The sequence below is a fragment of the Heptranchias perlo genome, chromosome 1 (assembly GCF_035084215.1).
Source record: "Heptranchias perlo isolate sHepPer1 chromosome 1, sHepPer1.hap1, whole genome shotgun sequence".
In the NCBI taxonomy this organism is placed as follows: Eukaryota; Metazoa; Chordata; class Chondrichthyes; order Hexanchiformes; family Hexanchidae; genus Heptranchias; species Heptranchias perlo.
The window spans coordinates 73,478,201-73,491,495 of record NC_090325.1 but is presented as its reverse complement, the minus strand read 5'-3'; the positions used below and the strand labels follow the sequence as shown (position 1 = coordinate 73,491,495).

General features: G+C 47.1%; 1 protein-coding gene across 1 annotated transcript in view; it reads right to left on the bottom strand.

The window, feature by feature from the left end:
• The window catches only part of LOC137331853 (cytochrome P450 4V2-like), a 58,653-nt gene extending 46,784 nt beyond the window's left edge, over positions 1-11,869 (bottom strand). The window contains exons 1-2 of the mRNA XM_067995751.1: positions 11,651-11,869; positions 10,383-10,495 (exon numbers count right to left, since the gene is read on the bottom strand). Coding sequence (XP_067851852.1) covers positions 10,383-10,495; positions 11,651-11,843 — 306 coding nt within the window. The 5' untranslated portion in view covers positions 11,844-11,869. The remainder of the gene's footprint in view (positions 1-10,382; positions 10,496-11,650) is intronic.
• Positions 11,870-13,295: the final 1,426 nt, after the last annotated feature.

Below are 13,295 nucleotides of genomic sequence, written 5' to 3'. Positions count from 1 at the left end.
TTCTATTCTCTGAAAGCTATGGTGATACTTTAAATTTTCCCATTTATGAAGTTGGCCATCGTCAGGTCTGACTTGGAGAGTTCAAAGCTCTTTTCCATGACCTGGCATGATTCTGCATGAGCAGTGGTTAAAGTGGAATTTTGTTTTTAAGAAGGGATGCTCACCCCCTCCCTGCCCTGCATAGCATTTGACCCTACAACGTAACCATTTTTACTATAAATTCACATGATTTTAGACTTGGGATTCATTCAGTAAAGTATTTAGAAAATGTTGCGAAATTCTGCACTCTGGGAATATTTTCAAAAATGAGAATTCACTCGTAGGAATATAAGCACCAAAAAAGACTCTGCATCCATCTACCCAGTCCCAAACTACCCTTCAATTATCTACTCCTTCAAACAACTATTCAAATTTTCCTTAAATTTATTCCCACTGCCTCAGAGGACAGTCTGTTCCGCACGTGCACTACTATCTGCGTAGTTAAATCTACACAGTCTATACACCCGCTCTCTTAAGCTTGAGCCCATGTTCCCTAGTTCTAGAGCTCGTGGCATTCTCAAAAATATTATTTGGGCTTAATTTATCTATTCCCTTAAGGACCATGAATAATTTTTCCGCTGAGCCTGTCAGTGAACTTCCTCATAGTGTTTTTTTGTTTTAAAGATAAATGGAGTGGTTAAATAAATTTCTTCAATGTGAAGATATTTGACGTGCCAAATCTGTAATGGCTAGGCTTTTTATCCATTCCTCTGAATTACCGTGGAATTTCCAATCAGACATCACAATCACAAATAAGCTGGGGCGAGGAAGAAAAGAAAAACATTATTTGTGTATTATCTCACAAAGCTCATACAAGATTGGGCCTGCACCATAATTATTAAGCCTTAAGACCATAATAGATAGGAGCTGGAGTAGGCCATTTGGCCCTTCGAGCCTGCTCTGCCATTTAATGAGATCACTGCTGATCTGATTTTTACCTCAACTCCATTTTCCCGCCTTTTCCCCATATCCTTTGACTCTCTTGCTGATCAAAAATGTGTCTAACTCAGCCTTGAATGTATTCAATGACTCAGCCTCCACAGCTTTTTGGGGTAAAGAATTCCAAAGATTCATAACCCTCTGAGAGAAGAAACTCCTCCTCATTTCCGTCTTAAACGGGCGATCCCTTATTCTGAGACTATGCCCCCTAGTTTTATATTCCCCCATGAGGGGTAACATTCTCTCAGCATCTACCCTATCGAGTCCTCTCAGAATCTTATATATTTCAATAAGATCTCCTCTCATTCTTCTAAACTCCAATGAGTAGAGACCCAACCTGTTCAATCTTTCCTCATAAGACAACCCTTCCATACCCAAAATCAACCTAGTGAACCTTCTCTGAACTGCCTCCAACGCAAGTATGTCCTTCCTTAAATAAGGGCACCAGAACTGCACGCAGTACTCCAGGTGTGATCTCACCAGCATCCTGTACAGTTGTAGCATGACTTCCCTGCTTTTATATTCCATCCCCCTAGACATAAAGGCCAATATTCCGTTTGCCTTTTGGATTACCTGCTGCACCTGTATGTTGACTTTTTGTGTTTCATATACGAGGACACCCAGATCCCTCTGTACCGCAGCATTTTGTAGTATTTCTCCATTCAAGTAATATTTTGCTTTTTTATTTTTCCTCCCAAAGTGGATGACTTCACATTTTCCCACATTATATTCCATCTGCCAAATTTTTGCCCATTCGCTTAATCTGTTAATATCCCTTTGCAGACACTTTGGGGGTGATTTTAGAAGGCAATTGCAGGGGGGGGGGGGGTAGGGGGGCTCCGAAAATCGCAGAAATCCAGTTTGGGTTCGGAAGCCAGATCCAACCCGCCGACTTCCGAGTTTCCCACCCGTGGGCGCGCGAGCGACCCGAAAACGGACGTCCCGCCAGCAATTAAAGCCAGCGGGATGACCATTAAAGAGCCAAATATACCTCATTGAGATACTTAAGGCACTTTACCTGTGACAGAGTAAGTGACTAGAAAGATTTTTAACTTACCTGGGCGGCTTGCCCACCACTTCTGATTCACGCCTGGTGAAACCAGGCATGGAGGGCCGGATCAGGGAAGAAGAAACTAAATAATTTAAATAAAATAACCATGGAAGGAAGTGAAAACACTAAATGAACCTACCTTTGAAATCCGCTCCGATGTCCAATGTCTCCCGCTCCAATGTGCCCCTCTTCACCCCCACCAAACTTCCCCTCTACCCCCCCACCCCGGTGTTCCGTTCCAGCACCGGATGACGCTGGCTCTCACTTTCTAGCACCGCCACCCCCTCCTTCGCGTTGCAGCTCCTGATGGCAGCCAGCTTGTTAATCATGCTAACTGCCAGGCGCGAAACCCAGAGAGGACGTTAATCACTATCAATCAACATGTGATCGCGTCGGAAATGGTAAGTTTTGTTCATGCGGGTTTGCCACGCGCACCTTCACCCCCCCCCGCTGCCAACTCGTCACCATTGTAAAATCAAGCCCTTTGTGTACTCCTCGTAACTTGCTTTTCCGCCTATCTTTATATCAGCAGCAAATTTGGCCACAATACACTCTATTCCTTCATCCAATTCATTGATATATAGGAGGCCCCAGCAGTGATCCTTGCGGAACCCCACTAATTACAGATTGCCATTTGGAAAATGGCCCTTTTATCCCGGCTTTGTTTTACATAGAAACATAGAAAATAGGAGCAGGAATAGGCCATTCCACCCTTCGAGCCTGCTCCGCCATTCGATGTGATCATGGCTGATCCTCTATCTCAATACCAAATTCCCACTCTCTCCCCATACCCCTTGATGCCTTCAGTGTCTAGAAATTTATCTATCTCCTTTTTAAATATATTCAGTGACTTGGCCTCCACAGCCTTCTGTGGTAGAGAATTCCACAGGTTCACCACCCTCCGAGTGAAGAAATTTCTCCTCGTTCAGTCCTAAATGTCCTACCCCGTATCCTGAGACTGTGACCCCTCATTCTAAACCCTGCAGCCAGGGGAAACATCCTCCCTCCATCCAGTCTGTCTAGCCCTGTCAGAATTGTATATGTTTCAATGAGATCCCCTCTCATTCTTCTAAACTCTAGTGAATACAGGCCTAGTCGACCCAATCTCTCCTCAGACGACAGTCCTGCCATCCCAGGAATCAGTCTGGTGAACCTTCGCTGCACTCCCTCTATGGCAAGTATATCCTTTCTTAGGTAAGGAGACCAAAACTGCACACAATACTCCAGGTGTGGTCTCACCAAGGCCCTGTGTAACTGCAGTAAGACATCCTTGCTCCTGTACTCAACTCCTCTTGCAATGAAGGCCAACATACCATTTGCCTTCCTTTTTTGTTAGTTAGCCAATCCTCTATCCATGCCAGTATATTACCCCCAACACCATGAGCTCTTATCTTGTGAGGTAATCTTTTATGTGGCACCTTATCGAATGCCTTTTGGAAATCCAAATGTACTGCATCCATTGGTTCCCCTTTATCCACCCTGCCCGATACTTCCTCAAAGACTCTAATAAATGTCAGACACGATTTCCCTTTCATAAAACCATGTTGACTCTCCTTGATTGTATTATGAGTCTCCAATTGTCCTGCTACTACTTCCTTAATAATGGATTCTAGCATTTTCCCAATGACAAATGTTAGGCTAACTGGTCTATAGTTACCTGCTTTCTGTCTCACTCCCTTCTTGAATAGGGGTGTTACGTTTGCAGTTTTCCAATCCACTGGAACCTTTCCAGAATCCAGTGAATTCTGGAAGATTACAACCAATGCATCCACTATCTCTGTAGCCACTTCCTTTAAGACCCTCGGATGCAAGCCATCAGGTCCAGGGGACTTGTCAGCCTTTAGACCTATTAGTTTACCTAGTACTATTTCTCTGGTGAAAGTGATTATTTTTAGTTCCTCTCTCCCCTTTGCCCTTTGATTTTCTACTATTATTGGTGTGTTATTAGTGTTTTCTACAGTGAGACAGATACAAAATATCTGTTCAATTACTCTGCCATTTCCTTGTTTTCCACTATTATTTCCCCAGTCTCATCCTCTAAGCGACCAATGTTTATTTCAGCTATCCTCTTCCTTTTTTAGCGCTCTGCATTGTCCTTTTTTTAAAAACATGAAATCTGTACTTTTATGATGTCCTCAATTAATAAAACACATGCGCTTGTAAAAACAGAAATCAAAGTACTAGCAAGTTCTATTCCGGTTGTTCAAAAACAAAGCCACAAACACTCCTTTACTAACATTACAGTTTGGGTAGGTCAGGATGAATTACGCAGTGTGTTGATAGAGTACACTCTAGTTTCCACCTCTTTTGTGGCCACAACATCCATTTACTGAATAACTTGCTGAAAGCCATTTAATATTTCTATTGATTCACTGACTTCTGGTCCCTGTGTCAATCTCTAATTTTAAACAAAGAATATTGATAGGGATAACAGAGTAATTAATTATTAAATAATTACTTCCTGCAGATCTTGCACTGAGTTTTTAAATATATTTCCTCACCAAAATACAGGATGCCTGCTTTGAAATGAATTTGCCCACCAAATTTTAGAAGCTTTCAGTTAGCTCAGGTACCTGCAGCCATACCTGCTGCCCATATTACACCCAGGGAATATATTTACACAACTGTACACAACAAATTAAATAACCCGGCTAACAGATTTGTTGTAACTTCGCAAAACACAGGCCAAATACGAACTTTTATAAACCAGAATAAAAAGTGGATGAATAATGTGATACCGTTCAATTGATCGAAATCAGAATTGATTGCAAACATTTAGCAATGGACATTGGCTGCGTCACTTCTGATTCGCCATTGTGTTTCCTTGTATTCTAATTAGAACGGTAGGAAGATATGGAGTAAGTTATCAGTGGCGAGTCGGCAAAATTTACGATGTACATCATCCATCACAACATTGCAGGAAAATCTAGGTCACTATCTCAATACAGAATCATAGAATCTTACAGCACAGAAAGAGACCATTCAGCCCATCATGCCTGTGCCGGCTCTTTGAAAGAGCAATCCAATTAGTTCAACTCCCCTACTCTTTCCCCATAGACCTGCAAAGTTTTCCTTTTCCAGTAAATATCCAATTCACTTTTGAAAGTTACTTCCACCACCTTTTCAGGCAGTGCATTTCAGATCATAACAACTGGCTACACAAAAAAAAATCTCATCTCCACTCTGGTTCTTTTGCCAATTATCTTAAATCTGTGTCCTCTGGTTATCGATCCTCCTGCCAGTGGAAACAGTTCTTCCCTATCTACTCTATCAGAATCATTAATAATTTTGAACACCTCTATTAAATCTCCCCTTATCCTTCTCTGCTCTAGGGAGAACAATCCCAGCTTCTCGAGTCTCTCCATGCAACTGAAGTCCCTCATCCCTGGTACCATTCTAGTAAATCACCTCTGCACCCTCTCCAGGGACTTGACACTCTTCCTAAAGTGCGGTGCCCAGAATTGGACACAATACTCTAGCTGAGGCCTAACCAGTGATTTATCAAGACTTAGCATAACTTCCTTGCTTTTGTACTTTATGGGGTAAATTTTAACCCCCGAGAACGGGTGGGTTGGGGCAGGTGGGCAGTGAAAAAAAACAAAAGACTGGGATCACATCCCAGCACCAACGCGCCAACTTTCGAGTTTGATCCAGATGCGTCTGAGTGCGCGTGGGCGCTTCTGAAACCTGGAAGTCCCGCCTGCACTTAAAGCCAGCGGGACGATATTTAAAGGGTCAATTGAGGTACTTAAAGATGTTAAATGTTTGTGGTTTGACCTACACAAGCCATTTTAACTGCTTCTGAACGTGTCTCCCCGTGGCCTCTGAAAGATGCCATGGAAACAGAGGCAAGTTGCAGCCGGACCTCATTTGGACCTTTAAACCAGTAATTGACACGTGAAGAAAAGGTGAGGTTTTGCAGCAGGGCAATCAGTTCTCTCAGACAAACCTTTGGCTGGGAGTTCTTTGTGTTTAGGCTGAGATTTCTTTGTTCACACTCAGAATTCTTGTGTTCGGACATATTTACCTATATTTTGGACCCCCACAAATTGACAACATCAGGATAGGGGGCACAATGGATTTATTCTACAGTACATCTGAGGAGGAGACACATCATCATAAGGCAAGACATGCAGTTCTGAGAGTTGCAAGTCCACAACACAGAGCTGTGCCACAAGGACCTGAAGAAGAGCAGAGAGGGGACTAATGGAAGGGCCGAAGTTGCAGGAGGCACTACCCGCGTGAGAGGGTCTACAGAATGAGACTGAGTTTCCTGGACCTCTCTGAGGAGCAGTATCTATGCAGGCTCAGATTGAGTCGGCAGGTGGTCGCAGGTGTCTGCGCCTGGTGGCCACGCATTGCCCGTCACAGCTAAAGTCACCACTATCCTCAACTTCTTTGTCTCTGGATCTTTCCAGGTCGCCACCGGTGACTTCACCTGGATGTCTCAATCATATGACTTATATGACAGGTCACGGATGGCTTGTTTGCCAGGGCATCTAACTACGTCAACTTCCCCTGCAACGACATCAACCAGACGGAGAAGGCAGTGGGTTTCCATTCTCTGACTGGCTTTCCCAAGGTGCAGGGTGCAATTGATTGCACACACGTAGCAATCTGAGGACCTGCACATAAGCCAGAACTATTCATCAACAGAAAGAGATACCACTCCATCAATGCACAGTTGATTTGCGACCACCTGACAAGGTTTCTGCAGGAGTGTGCCAAATTCCCTGGCAGCTGTCATCATTCCTTCATTTTGCATGCATCCAATATCCGGGCTCTCTTCCATGCACAACAGACTTAAGGGCTGGCTACTTGGAGACAAGGGATACCCCCTGCAGATGTGGCTCGTACTCCTCTGAGAAACCCCACTAACAAGGCACAGCAGCAGTACAATGACAGTCACATCACCACCAGGTGTATCATTGAACAAGCCACTGGAATGCTCAAGTTGCGCTTCAGGTGCCTGGATCGATCTGGGGGATCCCTTCAGTATTCACGGCGAGAGTGTGTGGAATAATAATAAAAACAGAAAATGCTGGAGAAGCTCAGCAAGTCAGGCAGCATCTGTAGAGAAAGAAACAGAGTTAACGTTTCAGGTCGAAGACCTTTCATCAGAAATGGAAGATGTTAAAAGAGTTAACATCTTCCAGTTCTGACAAAAGGTCTTTGACCCGAAACGTTAACTCTGTTTCTTTCTCCACCGATGCTGCCTGACAGCATCCGCAGTATTTTGTTTTTGATTTTGTGTAGAATAGTCGTGTGTGGTGTCCTGCACAACTTTGCTCAACAGAGAGGGTTACTGGCGGATGACCTCCCATGCCGTTCATGAAGCTTTCACATCTGCTAGCAACATTGAAGACGAGGAGGAGGACGAGGAACCCCATCAGCAGAGCAGCGGCAAACCCGGCTGCTTGTGATGCCAAGGAGTCACCACCACCACCAACTCCACCACCAGCAACCCCCCCTTGCACACAACAGTCCTACAACCATACATACGCCCATTCTAAACACGCCCAATGGGTGGCATCAAGTCTTGCCGTTCATGATGAGGCACATGCAAGGGCACTTTCATAAAAGGGACTCAAGAATTGATAAGACGTGGCAGTGGTGATGACAAGTGTGACATTTAATGTGAATGCAACAAAAATCAAAGAGAAATGAAAAATATAACATCTCGTCAGCCACCCTTCGTGATCACAAAACCTTCGCCTTCCTCTTCCTACTACTTCTACGGGGTGCATCCTCTGTGGCTTCAGCAGAGATAGTTGCTCAGGTCCCTGCCCTGACTGCTGAGATGCTCTGGGCCTATGCCCTCTGGGTTTTGGAGCCCCTCAAGGTCCCGTCAAAGACTACTCCAACTGCATCTGTGCAGGGGCAAATTCACGTCGGGAGAGGAGGCGGCATTGCGGGTACCGGTTGAAGGGGGGGCAACGGGTTAGACGTGGGAGCACTTTGAATGGAGTCCCCACTTCCACATCAATAACTGTACTGTTTTCGTGGCCTGGTTAGGACATTAAAATGCTTCCTGCGCTGTACCCACATCCTTGCGATGGTGCTCCTGCTGGTCACCTCCTCTGCCACCTCGAGCCAGGCCTTCTTGGTGGCAGAGGCAGAGCACTTCCTCCTGTCAGCCGGGTACAATGTTTCCCTCTTGCTCCTCACACTGGTTAGTAGCAACTCCAGCGAGGAGGCGCTGGCCTCGTCCTTTGCTGCTCCATCTCGTTCAATTACTCCTTTCTCCCTCAAAATCCATGGTTGTAATGGCCCTTTAAATACTCCAGCTCCCAGCACGTCATTCAGGTGCGCAATACGCACGCTGCGCATCTTGGAGACACGAAACCCAGAACTCACATTAAGTTGAGTCAACTGAGTCGCGATCGCTCGAGAAAACGCAAGAAATTTTTTTCTGGGTTTCCCACGCGCATGTTGACACCCCCCCCCGGTATGTTAAAATTTACCCATGACACTATTTATAAAGCTCAGGATGCTGTATGCTTTTTTTTAAAAAAAACAGCCTTATCGACTTGTCCTGTCACCTTCAAAGGTTTGGGTATGTGAACCCCCAGGTGTCTCTGTTCCTACACCCCCTTTAATATTGTACCATTTAGTTTATATTTGCCTCTCCTCACTCTTCCTTCCAAAATTCATCACTTCACACTTCTCTGCATTAAATTTCATCTGCCACATGTCTGCCCATTTCACCAGTCTGTCTATGCCCTCCTGAAGTTGGCTACTATCCTTCTCACTGTTTACTACATTTCCAAGTTTTATGTCACCTGCAAACTTTGAATTATGCCCTATATACCCAAGTCCAGTTCATTATTAATATATATCAATAAGAGATGTGGCCCCAATACCGACCCCTGGGAACACCACTGTATACTTCCCTTCAGTCTCATAAACAACCGTTCACAACTACTCTCTGCTTTCTGTCTCATAGCCAATTTCGTATCCACGCTGCCACTGCCCCTTTCATCCCATGGACTTTGAGTTTGCTAACAAGTCTATTATATGGCACTTTATCAAACGCCTTCTGAAAGTCCATATACACATCAATTGCACTACCTTCATCAACCCTCTTCATTATTTCATCGAAGATCTCAATCACGTTTGTCAGACACTATTTGCCTTTAACAAATCTGTGCTGATTGTCATTTATTAACCCATGTTCTTCCAAGTTACAATTAATTTTGTCCCCAATTATGGTGTCTAGGAGTTTGCCCACCACCGACGTTATCCCTCTCCATTTTTTGAACAGGGGTGTAATATTTGAAACCCTCCAGTCTTCTGGCACCGCTCCCATATCCAAAGATGATTGAAAGATTGTCCTGGAAATTGTGTCACAGTACCCCTTGCTCCCAAGTGTTTATTTTTCTTGGTCATATGATTCATCATTTGTTTAAACACGAGGATGAAAATTTTAAATTTAGAAACAAAGAAAATAGGAGCAGGTGTAGGCCATTCGGCTCTTCGAGCCTGCTCTGCCATTCAATACGATTATGGCTGATAACTTCACATTTATCCACATTATACTGCATCTGCCATGTGTTTGCCCACTCACTCAACTTGTCTACATCGCTTTGAAGCCTCTGCATCCTCCTCACAACTCACGATTCCACCTAGTTTTGTGTCGTCAGCAAACTTGGAAATATTACATTTGGTTCCCTCATCCAAATCATTGATATATATTGTGAATAGTTGGGGCCAAAGTACTGATCCCTGCGGTACCCCACTAGTCACTGCTTGCCACCCGGAAAAAGACCTATTTATTCCTACTCTCTGTTTCCTGTCTGTTAACCAATTTTCAATCCATGCCAGTATATTACCATGTTCTTTAATTTGGCACACTAACCTCTTATGTGGGACTTTATCAAAGGCCTTCTGAAAATCCAAATAAACCACATCCACTGGTTCTCCCTTATCTATTCTACCAATTACATCCTCAAAAAACTCCAGTAGGTTTGTCAAACATGATTTCCCTTTCATAAATCCATATTGACTTTGTCTAATCCCATTGATATTTTCTAAGTGTCCTTTGAGTCATTAGGAGACCAGGAGCTAAATGTAGGCCAACAAGAACGGGGTGATGCGTGAGCAGGACTTGGTGTGGGATGGGATACGGGCAGCAGAGTTTTAGAATAGCTGAAGTTTACGGTAGGTGTCGTTGCTCAAGTGCTGAAATTAATCAAGTTATATTCAAATAATCTATTGAGATTTAGGATATTACTACACACCTATATACAAGAAGCAAACTAAATAATTAATTCAGCGAATACTGCATCACAGCAACAACACATTTGTGCATATTTTATCAACAGACCCAAAGACTAATTTACCTATGCCTTACCTCCACATTTTCTGCATGAAATAATACAATAAAGGGTAGTGGTCCCAACCATAATTTCATTAATGGTTCATCTCTGCACATGGTGGTAAATTCAATCAGTTGATGAAAGAAGTCTAAAGAACCCAAAAAACTCAGTTACCTATGTGAAAGAAAACACCAATGTGTACAACAAAAATATACACGAGTACCTTCAACCATCCAAGCTTCATCCTCACTTTTTGACATCATTTGTATAATTCAATAAGACTACTGCTTTACAATCACTCCCAGAATTTTATTCTCTTCAATAGTCTAAGAAATTAAGTATCCTAAAATTGCAAACCAGAGTGTACACTTTGCAAGACTCTACAACAAATAATAAGCTAAAAAAACTGAATGATCAAGATATTTATAAACATCAAGATAAATCTATTTGACTATGTACAATTTATTACATCACAGATTCTACCCCACTTATTTACACTGCAAGTACCGGTTTGACCAAGTTATGTGCCGCATTAGCACTGCTCGGTGCTCGGGCGAAGCAGAGCTTTGTACTGTACATACATACTTAAATACATGCATTGAGCTACACTTATGAGGGTCTCAATAATAATGAAATTCTTTATTATTACCACTCTTCATTAACATTCAAACTTTAAGGAGGAGTCTAAAGGACTCTCTAGCACTTTTAAAATGTAATATTAACAAGTGAGTTTTACACTGGATTCAGTGAAATACGCAGACACCTTGGCATAAGCTACACTTATACTATAGAATCTGAGTTAATGGAATAGAAAAGCCACACCGAATTGGCACTAAATCTTCAATACAACCAGTCTTTTCATCCAAGAAAATGTCCACAAAGTTTCTCTTTGCCCCCCTCCAATCATGCTTACATCCAAAATAGCTGTCTAACCTTACTCCCTATATTATTAATGCTTGATCTTTGGCATAATATTTCCAATTTCTCCACAGGCCAGGAACCATCATTTCCACCACAGCATTCAATTATTTCCACTTATATCCTGCGGCCCCCTTCCTTAACTAAATGTTGAACCTGAACAGCAAAGTTCATGTGGTGTGTTTGTACAAACACAACAACCTGTGATTGATGACAGTGACACAGATTGTTACTCCTTTTATACATACGGATTGTGCTCATTTATATGGCATCAAAATAAGTCTGATTCTTTCCTAAAAAGCAAAATGACACTTGGTAGGTTTACAGAGAGAGCAATGCCTCCTGACACCCGGAAGAACAGTTAGCTCCCTCGCTGTGTATCTACCTTCTCCGCTGGGTTTGAAGAGCAGCGCGTTGCCCAGTATCGGGTAGGTCGGGCTGAGCCCCGGGATCCGCCTCATCTTGTTCCACTTATACACATAATCACCCAGCAAGTGGAAAGCGAATAAAGCCAGGAGGGTGAGGAGCCCGGCGCTCAGCAGAGCCGCGGGGAAAAGCGCCTCCACCCCGCCGTCCATCCTGTCGCTGCGCTGCTCGGGTGGCGGGAGCGCGCCTCCTCCCGGGGGGAGGGAGAGTGGAAGGCGGGAGCGCGCCTCCTCCCGGGGGAGGGAGAGTGGAAGGCGGGAGCGCGCCTCCTCCAGGGGAGGGAGAGTGGAAGGCGGGAGCGCGCCTCCTCCCGGGGGAGGGAGAGTGGAAGGCGGGAGCGCGCCTCCTCCCGGGGGAGGGAGAGTGGAAGGCGGGAGCGCGCCTCCTCCTCCCGGGGGAGGGAGAGTGGAAGGCGGGAGCGCGCCTCCTCCCGGGGGAGGGAGAGTGGAAGGCGGGAGCGCGCCTCCTCCCGGGGGAGGGAGAGTGGAAGGCGGGAGCGCGCCTCCTCCTCCCGGGGGAGGGAGAGTGGAAGGCGGGAGCGCGCCTCCTCCCGGGGGAGGGAGTGGAAGGCGGGAGCGCGCCTCCTCCCGGGGGAGGGAGAGTGGAAGGCGGGAGCGCGCCTCCTCCCGGGGGAGGGAGAGTGGAAGGCGGGAGCGCGCCTCCTCCTCCCGGGGGAGGGAGAGTGGAAGGCGGGAGCGCGCCTCCTCCCGGGGGAGGGAGAGTGGAAGGCGGGAGCGCGCCTCCTCCCGGGGGAGGGAGAGTGGAAGGCGGGAGCGCGCCTCCTCCCGGGGGAGGGAGAGTGGAAGGCGGGAGCGCGCCTCCTCCAGGGGGAGGGAGAGTGGAAGGCGGGAGCGCGCCTCCTCCCGGGGGAGGGAGAGTGGAAGGCGGGAGCGCGCCTCCTCCCGGGGGAGGGAGAGTGGAAGGCGGGAGCGCGCCTCCTCCTCCCGGGGGAGGGAGAGTGGAAGGCGGGAGCGCGCCTCCTCCAGGGGGAGGGAGAGTGGAAGGCGGGAGCGCGCCTCCTCCCGGGGGAGGGAGAGTGGAAGGCGGGAGCGCGCCTCCTCCCGGGGAGGGAGAGTGGAAGGCGGGAGCGCGCCTCCTCCCGGGGGAGGGAGAGTGGAAGGCGGGAGCGCGCCTCCTCCCGGGGGAGGGTGAGTGGAAGGCGGGAGCGCGCCTCCTCCCGGGGGAGGGAGAGTGGAAGGCGGGAGCGCGCCTCCTCCCGGGGGAGGGTGAGTGGAAGGCGGGAGCGCGCCTCCTCCCGGGGGAGGGAGAGTGGAAGGCGGGAGCGCGCCTCCTCCCCGGGGAGGGAGAGTGGAAGGCGGGAGCGCGCCTCCTCCCGGGGGAGGGAGAGTGGAAGGCGGGAGCGCGCCTCCTCCCGGGGGAGGGAGAGTGGAAGGCGGGAGCGCGCCTCCTCCCGGGGGAGGGAGAGTGGAAGGCGGGAGCGCGCCTCCTCCCGGGGGAGGGAGAGTGGAAGGCGGGAGCGCGCCTCCTCCCGGGGAGGGAGAGTGGAAGGCGGGAGCGCGCCTCCTCCCGGGGAGGGAGAGTGGAAGGCGGGAGCGCGCCTCCTCCCGGGGGAGGGAGAGTGGAAGGCGGGAGCGCGCCTCCTC